At 44.9% G+C, this 9,406-nt stretch overlaps 1 protein-coding gene across 1 annotated transcript; it reads right to left on the bottom strand.

The window, feature by feature from the left end:
• Positions 1-946: 946 nt before the first annotated feature.
• C922_05265 (hypothetical protein) lies at positions 947-2,533 on the bottom strand (the record flags this gene model as incomplete). Its single annotated transcript, XM_008820837.1, has 1 exon — positions 947-2,533. The coding sequence occupies one exon, from the start codon at positions 2,531-2,533 to the stop codon at positions 947-949; it is 1,587 nt and encodes a 528-aa protein (XP_008819059.1).
• Positions 2,534-9,406: the final 6,873 nt, after the last annotated feature.

The following is a 9,406-nucleotide window of genomic DNA, read 5'->3' on the forward strand; positions in this document are numbered from 1 at the left end:
TGAACCCTGAACCCTAAACCCTAAACCATGAAACCCTAAGGCCCTAAACCCTGAACCCTAAAGCAATCCTGACCCCTGAACCCTGAACCCTTAACCCTCAATCCTAAACCCCGTCTGCTAGACTCGGAAGCTTAAAACCTAAACCATACCCTAAACGTCGAATTGGCAGTCTAAACCGGGATCCCTGAACCCTTAAGTCTGATGGTCCAATCCCGGACTCGGAATTTAAATCCCCGACGGGTAACGCGGAGTTAGCAATCAGGCGTGCCATGTAAGGCTCAGCTTCTTTGTCACATTCCCCATCCCCTAGAACTAGACCTCAGGACCGGACCCCAAATTCATACCTTAGAGACGGACAGCTCAGGCCTCGGGTCGGTCCCAGGAGATACACATATCCTATCTGTCGTGGTGGCGGTTCGGGTGAATTTCTTCCTGCTCCATCATCTTATTCAATCCTAATACCTCGCCATACTCCCATCTTCTAAGCCCAAAATAGTGCCGGCTGCGCTTGGCGTGAGGTTCGCCGGGGCGTCAGTTTTCATGTCAAATAACTTCCTGGTTCCTTAAGCCGGGAGCTGGGGGTGTAACCCTCCTCGGGCTGGTTCTGCGGAGAGATTTCAGAGTCTCGTGAGACCCACTGTTCATAGAAATAGTGTGAACGATAAGTTGAGTGGGTATCCGCAATACTAGCGCTGCGATGGTAGATTGAATTGCCCGAGACTTATCACACGTTCTTGGAGACTTGACGAAGGGGGTCAGGCGCGGATTCTCCCTTTCCTTGGGATTAAGCTCCTCAGGGGGGCTGATTGGTCACATTCCGCTTCTACTCTCATGGTGGAGGTCCGATTTTGACTGACTGTTTCTTGCTTGGCCTGAACCAGGGTCGCTCGTTGCTGACGGGGTTGCTGAAGCATAATCTTCCTCCGGAGGTCCTGGGGTTGTCTTCTTAGTGATTTAGGCAGCTCCTCGTATAGGCTATGCCTGTCCTATCTCCTGGGTTTCGTGACACACTGCTCCTTCCACCTCCAGCCCCTCTTCTAAATACTCGGTACATACCATATAAACCTCCCATTGCCAGCAGACCTGCTAAGACTCCCCCCACTATCCCCCCCGGACTAGCCTGCCCGGGCTGTTGGAGGGGGGGGGGGGTTAGGCCTGTCTTCCAGGGGGAAGGTTCCTGATCCTTTCGGGCTTGTGTTTCGTCAAGGTCGTGGGCTCTGGTTGGTAGTTGATCAGCGGGCTTTAAAGAGTCTATCGGATTTCGGTCTTGCCCCCTGTTCTCGTGATGGATGTGGACGCTGGAGGCCCTCTCCTCTAATCCCTCCTCTTGTGATTCCTCGTCCTCCTTAGGGGGGGGAGTCTTTAATGTTCCTTGCGTCTGGGGTTTTGTGACGGGTGGGGATTGTCCAGAGGAAGAGGGTTGTGTTGTCCTGTTGGATGGAGTCTGTATACTTTGGCTCGTCAAATGTTGGACTTTTCCTGAGACGGCCACTATCCCTGTGTTGGTATCCTTCCTGTCCATAGCGTCCATTAATTCCTTCGCCCTCTGGATGGCCTCCCGTTCCCTGTCCTTTATTTGTTCTAGCTGCCGCTTGTCTCCTGCTTCCCCCCCCTTGGGTATCACTATTAGAGTTTTCTTTTTTCTCCTTTCCACCCCAACCAGTGATCCCTTCCCCTTTGTCCATATGTTGAGACGATCTTTAGTTGTGCCCCCATCTCCCCCTGAGCAAGAGAAGGTCCCGTCCCTTAGGTGACATGCCCCCATTGATCCTAAATCATACGTCCCCCTCCTGACTAATCCTGTCAACTCATAACTTCTTCCATAGGAACAACATCTGCTCAACCCATAATATATACTCAAAAGGAACCCAAGACCAGTATATTTGGAAGCTCCGGTAGTTCCTATCTCCTCCACCTTCGTCAGAAGTTGCTCTAACCCTTTTATCTCCAGGTCCTTGTCTTCAGATTCCTTTTCTTTCAACTCTATCGCTGCTGGTTTCCATACCTCCTCGCAGAGTTGTTTCAGAGGGGCCCTATGCAGCTCCTTGTTGGTCGGTTGCACCATCAGAGCTGCAACTATACATGCCACTGCCGCGAAGACTCCTTGGCCTGCCGCTGAGCTTGACCAATTCTTGCTGGTACCATTGTTCAGTATCTCTGACCAATTGTCTTCCTTCCACACCTCCTCCACGCTGCTGCCTATTTCCACCTCGATTTTATCTATTCCTACTGCCTTAGATACTACACAGCTTAAAAGCCCCTTCCAGTCATACTCTTCGCTTGATGCTCCCAATATATACCCCTTTAGTGGACTGTTCCGGTGCATTAGCTGGCTCCAGGGCAGTCTTTTCCGGGCTGTATCCATAGCTTGACCTATTCTCCCTAGGAAACCTTGCCTTGCCCCTCCTCCTCCTTGGTATTGTCGTATACAATACAAGTTGTTGTCTGGGTCACAATCTCCGCTGCCCGCTGGTGCATATTTATTCTTCCAGCTGGCATCCTTGAGAACCAGCCATTTTCTTTCTACTGTCATTGGGCCAGGTACCTACTCGCGATTCAATGACTCTGCTTCTTCGGTTTTTAGTTCTCACAAAGCTCAACCTTAAGTTAGGCCCCTCTTCATTACAGTCACCTCTCATACCCTTCCAAGTCGTCTTGCCGGGGTTGTTAGTTTGGGGATCCTTGGAGGTTGAGTTCCTAGTTCTGGTCGATTTGAGTCTGTCTCCCTTGAGAGGTTCCACGGAAGATACCCTCATCCACTCCGTCATCGGCTTCTTTAGCAGGGGAGTGAGTGTCTCTCATTTTGCTATCACCCCGAACTGTCCGCTACTCTGTCCCTCCTATCCCTCCCGTTTGTGGTTCTGCTCCTCCCTCCGCTGTTCAACCTCCTGCTAAGGAAGTGAGTGGTCTCCTAAGGCATCTCCTTCTCCGCCGCATTGTTGTGGCTGCCGTTCCCTGGACCTTGCCCACTGAATTTTTTGCATGCCCCCTTGGTCTAGATTCCCCATTTAGGGCTGGTGACTTATTTCTTTGAACTGGTTGCGGCTGACTACTCCCTGTAATGTCGACTTCGAGAATTTGAATTTGTCGGCGATGCTGGGGCTCCCTATGGGAGACGCTCAGGCTTCAGAAGTTCATGGTGTACGAATCTCAGGACTCACTAAGCAGCCCCTTGGCCGCGCGGCCGGGTAATAGCTGTCTGTTATTTCAGCCTTGAGTGAGGGGTGATCCTTTGCGACATATATCATCAGCTCAGGCCTTTATTTTTCTAGTGCCGGCCGTGGTTTCACTAGACGATTTCCTCCCTGCCGGGTTGGCCTTTTGCGATGCTTTCGCTTTTGGAGTTGTTGGCTCAACTCTAACGCCTCTACCATCTCTTCCTTCTTCGTTGCTTTGCTCCTTGTATGTCGGGACAAGACGCCTCTGATTTATTCCTGGCGGTGTTTTTTAGTTTGGTCGTTCTGACCTGGGGAACCTGTCTTTCGCCCTACTTCTAGACTCGTCCTCTTCTCTAAACACTCGATCTTTCTTGGAGCCCTCGCCTTTTACTCCTCTGTTTCGGGACTTTAGTTGCTCTTGGTACTCGCTTGACTTTTTCAGTCAGTTGGTCCGTTCAGGAAGTGTTTTATCTGCTGTAGTGGATCCCCCCTGACCTGTTTCATCGTTGTTCTGACGCCTCTGCTTATTATTGTTCTTGCTCCTCTATCCCGATTATACTGTCTCAGTAGTGGCACCCTTTTTTTCCTCCATCCTACCATTCCATAACCTCTCTGTTGTTGGGTCGTTCAGCTGCCTCTGTCCACTGCAGATTCTTCCTCTTTCCCTGGTCCGTCTGCCTTAGTGATTCATTATAATCTCGGAATCCTATTTCCTGCTTATAGTATAGGCTCGGCCGGGACTCTGGAGCCTTCTGTGGGGACTTGTTGTTTTTTAGGAAAAGGAGTCACTCTGGGCGCCTGATTGAGGTCTCTCAGACAGCAGAGGGAATCTGATCTTAGTGTTTGATCCAGGACGTCTAGAGGAGATAGATACTTTCAGCTCCGAATATCTAAGCCTTTCGGCTGCTTCCAATTCTGGCTGCGGCTGTCTTCAGGGGACTGTCAGATGGTTAGATAGTCCTTGATGTCTGAGTTGCACATGGCGGATCCTTCGACTTATTTATCCGATATTATGGACTTCCTTCTTGGATATTCTCGGATCTTCAATAATTGATTCGTCCCGTCGTTAGACTCGGCCCTTTCGGCTGAGGCTCATTAGTCCGTACTATGTTTGGGGACGTGTGGTTGATATTCTTAGGGAGGTGGAAGTTAGGATGCTGCCGGGGGGGAGTTACTTTAGACGACTTGGTCATTCCTTGGTAGCATGTTATTTATGAAGTCCTCCCCTCTTTAAAATTTAACTCTGCACGCTAGTTCCCTGTCCGGGATCATCGGTTTATCCTCCCTTACTGTTCCGCGTATGACTCCGTTTGGTCTGTTTTCTGTTGGGGGTAGTTCAAGCTCCTAACTTGCTCACGAAGGAGCTTTCTTGTGATGATCATCTGGGGGGTTTCCTCTTTTGACTTCCTTGGGAGATTCTGTTTTTCTCTGTCCCAGGTTTAGAATTTTCTGTCCGTAGGCTTGCCACTCTGAGGTTACTTTGTGTGTCCTCTTCATACCTTCAATGTTTCCCCTTTGATATTTGATCCGCCCGGCTCTCACTTATACTCAGCAATTTCGTCGTTATCGTTTCAGTATGACACTTGGCTTACCCTGTTTGTCCTTTAGACTTGCTGATCCGTTCTTAAGCTTATTATTTGGGGGAGATGGCCGCGGTCGCTGTTTGGTCGATCCTCGGGATTCTCTTGGAGTTTCGACTTCTTCGACCCGTGCGATGGCTGAGATTAAACTAAGGCGCCTGAGTCCAAATGGCTGTTGTTTGGTTCCGTCGTGTTCTGTTTTTTTGCTTTAGTAATCATTACATCTTGTAGCTTGGATTGCTCTTGACTTGGCTTAGCTTGATCCGATCTTTCTCTTCCTCGATTCTGTAATCGGAATTCTAGCTTATCTTTTCCTGGGTGTCCTTTCGCTTGGGATTTTTCACTGATATATTCTTCTCTTCCTGTTCTATTTGGGTCAGAGTTACTTATCCTCTTGGATTCATTCTGCTTTTGACTAGGGAATCTCTTGCGGTTTGTACTTGTTGTGTTTATCTTAGGCTCGGTTTCGCATACTTAGACATCTATCCGTGCTTGTGCCTGGTTGGGCTCCTGACGTTGAGATTTCGTCTTTTTGCTTCCTTCTGCCTGAATTCCGGGGGGAGATTGTTGTTAGGGGAGAGTTAGACTGAGATGGGTCGGACGGAAGTTGATTCTTCGCTTTTTCTTCCCTTGGTGTTTAAATGAACTGGGGTTAAGACTCCTGTTCCGTTTTGAGGGGCTCCTTTCGGAGGTACTGTCCCTTCCTCGATAAAGAGTTCCTCTAAGGCTCCTGGAGAGGCCCTGACTTGGAGTTGATGTTTAGACTCCTCTTACGCGATATTCTTTTTCGACTGCAGATTTCCGGATCTCCATATTCCTCCTTTTGACTTTATCTTGATCTGTCCGTGACTTGCTTTGAATTGCCAGCTCGGCCTCCTGCTAGAGCTTGTACTTTGACGCTACTTCTCTTGGTGCTTGAGGCTGGAGAGGGCTTTCTTTACTTGGGGTTTTATTTACTCATATAGTACCAGTGTCGATGTTTCGAAATTCTCCGGCTATTTGCTTGGGGGTGAAGTTTCTTCGCGTCTGTTTGAAGATTGGGTCCATACTTTCTGAATTTACTTTGTAGGATGTACTTGTCGCTAGGCAGTGGGGTCTGTCCCTTGGGGGGGATTACATGTAGTCTTTGAATTGATCTGCGGGGTTTCTGGTTCTCTTTAAACTAAGATGTTGACCTATGTTCTTCTTTTTGCTTTTTGATCATGAATTTACTTTGTCCTCAACGTTATTGTGGTGTGAGGTTCCTAATGTGCCGTTGGGCTTACTTCTTTGATCTTATTTAACCAGGGAGGAGTTGGTGGGTGGATTGGCTGATTGATTGTTTGTCTTCAGCTCTGTTCTTCGGGTGACCTTATTCCTCCTAGTCTTGCTCCTATTGCCTGGCTGTCTTGTCCTCACTGGTGTTTGTTGGGTTGGTTATATCTCATTCCTAGGAATCTTTTTTTTTTTCTGTTGCTTAATTCGTTTACTATCATTGCATGTATTCGCCGCCTCTTACTTCTTAGATTGACTTGGGTTGGTAATTATTCCTGGGTGGGGGGGGGGTTTCCCCCGTTGGGGTTATTTTTTCCTTTGGAGGAGGGGAGGGGGGTCTTGTGATGTTGGAGACACATATGCACGTCCTTTGGCGCTTTTCTTCTTCTGGTTGTTTCTTTCGGGTGGGTTTCTTACATTATATTTCTTCATAGTGCTTCCCCTGTTGTTTTGGATTTGTCTTGGATTTTACTGCCTAGTCCTGTTTAATCCGGTCCCCTATTTGAAGATAGTCACTCTTATCCACTTGGGGCATGTGATTTTGGGATTAATCCTTGGGGCGGGGTTGACCTGTGGATGTCCTGACTGTTGATAGGGCGCTCGTTTCTATTCTGGGGGGAGGGTTTCGTCCGTGATCCTAGTTTTGGAGGCTGATTTCAGACGAAATTACTTCGGCATTTACTGGACTGGTTGTAGATGGGAGATTTCATTTAATACGATACGATTTGAATTCTTTGGTGAGCTTGAGGTAGCCTTGTGGAGGTTATCCCTTTATGAGTGTTCCTGCCTTTTCCCTTGGGGGTGTGTGTTGTGTCCTGGTTGTTCTGAAGAAGCTCGGGCCGCGATTATTGATAATAGTAGGATTCCTTGCTTTCCTGATAACTAATTTAACCGCTAATTTGACTTACATGAGATGCTGATAAAGTCCTTGTGATACTTCTCTATTTATGGAATGGAGTGTCGTTGGTGTTTCTAGATTTCACCTGCATCAGAGACATATAGTTCAGGACCTTGAGATTTGGGGGTCTGGAAGAGATGTTTTCGTTTGGTATCGGGGGCATTATTAAGACTCAGTTTAGTCGGTTGTGGATTATCATTCTTGTTTATTATTTTGGATTTGATTGAGTTTTGGTAAAGTATCTATATCCTTTGGTCTCTTTTGGGGACATTTTTTGTGCCACCATTTAGTTGTGGTTGTTGGTTGAGTCGTTTTCCTATGGGCTATGTACTTTAGATATTAATTGTCCTCTCACTTGGGTTTCTTTTTTAGTAATTAAACAATTTGTTCATTTTGCCAGATATGGAGTAGGACAGATTAATATCTCTTCAGGAGGTTGTTGCTAATAACATAAGGCGCCGCCATTTGATTGTTCACTGCTGATTGGCCCTTATTAGAAATCTTAAGAAATTTCTTAATTCCATTTGATCATCAGTTCTAGTTGAGGAATTCAGATATACGACCTCTCATATAGGGGAGCTTATTACGACGGCAGAAAGAGAGTTAAGGACTAAATATTCCTTTTATATCTTCTTGTATAATCTATAAGGGGGGGTGTAGGATTTGATTTTGCCTAGATCTTGTGTTGATTTCACAATCATTCCACAATTATTATTTTAGTAACCTAATTACATGATCTTGGGTCCGGTTTCCGTTGCCTCAATCCTAGGCACTATCGGAAATGTAAGCCAGATTATGATTGAACACTAGGCAATTTTTCTGTTTTATCTATTAACTTTAGAACTCTACTAATTATTAATGTACATCCATATCATATAATACTTATGGGGGGGTAGAGACATTAATCTGTCGTTTCTTCGGTTATAGCACCCTTTTTTGTTTTTATTTTAATATTTTTAATCCTGTTATCATAGATTGGGGCTGTCATAATATGAGTGATATACCATTATATCCTCTGGTAAAGAACTAATTATACCTTTTATAAGGATTTCATTATCTAATACGGTGGGAATCATAAGAAATATATCACGAGATTTTTATTTTTTGGACTAGAAAACGACGTATATTTGTAGATCTCCTCTTTTCTCATTCTTGGTTCCTAAATATTAGCCGAACGAGAGAAAGGAATAAACAAATAATCGGAATAAATCCAATCATTCACTATGCCGATAAAATGTTCCTGGATTTCTGCTATATTAGCCTGTTCCTGTTAATCAATCCTAAAGAATAAGGGGTCTTGTAGGTAATATACTCTCGTGTTGAATTTTTAAAGTTAAAATGACAGAACAAGATGGGAAGCTCAGATGAAATAGGAAATGAACCTTCTCTTAATACGTCTAAAAAATAAATAAAAAAATCCTATACCCTCGTAATATGCCCAGAGTTATTTCTTAGCTTAATCCATAGATATGTTATTTCTTAAGGAGATGATATATTTCTTAGGACTATTACTTTAGTGATAGAGAAGAATATTCCTATCACATTAATTACACTCTGCAGGGATTACTCTTGGGAGACAGTGACGGAATCGTAAGGAGGTGTAGTGATCAAGTTTGTTCTTTATAGTAATTTTGATAAAGTGAGGTGGGGAAAATTTTCCACATCATCCAGTTCACAACTAAATCAGTCTGCTGGTGTAGGCTATTAGATATATAGAGTATAGCAGTTCATACTATTCCAACCTAGCTCTTGCTATGCTATGGGTGGGAGTTTCAAATATTTTTTACATGATTGGTCGGGAATAAGACTTGATACAAGTCATAAATGGTACCACAAAAGGTCTTCAGTATTGCTCTTAATAAAGCGCGCGAATATTAAAGTCTTGTCAACTCACCTATGATGCTTAACTTTCGGAGTTTTCGCGGATATGACTAATTCCATATTCTGTGGCTTCAGAATAATTCTACTTTGCTGGAATGGAACAATACATTCGGGTTCATACGCAGCTTGGAGGCTCCCAACTTATACTGTAGTGTACGCTTAGGTGCGTTTGATGAAAACTTTCAATTTAAAGTATGATAGTTTGGATTTTTGATTAAATCTAGGGAAATACGAATTTCAGTTGTGAATAATTCCTTAAAAAAACATATGTTCAGCTCACATTCTAATCTTCGCACCTCTTCTAAATGTAGTTTCATGTCTGAAGATGCACTTCTTTCTTCGTGTATTCGTGTATGGGGGCGCTGAAGGCTTATGGGGAGGCTCCCCACCTTTATATTTTTTCTCTACATTCTGCTCGTTTCCTTTTGTCTATATTTTTCCCTAGGTTTTATTCTATTTAGGAATAACCGTTACTTTCTCCTTTTTCCATTTTGAGTCAAACCCGTCCTTTTTAAATTCATATATAATTTCCTTCTTGGGGCATATTTTTTTCTAACAGGATGGGTTACTCGGGATTCTTATGTCATGAACCGTGGATTTATATATAACACTCTGGCGCAACTTATCCACACATT

The sequence above is a fragment of the Plasmodium inui genome (assembly GCF_000524495.1).
Source record: "Plasmodium inui San Antonio 1 unplaced genomic scaffold supercont1.50, whole genome shotgun sequence".
Classification (NCBI taxonomy): Eukaryota; Apicomplexa; class Aconoidasida; order Haemosporida; family Plasmodiidae; genus Plasmodium; species Plasmodium inui.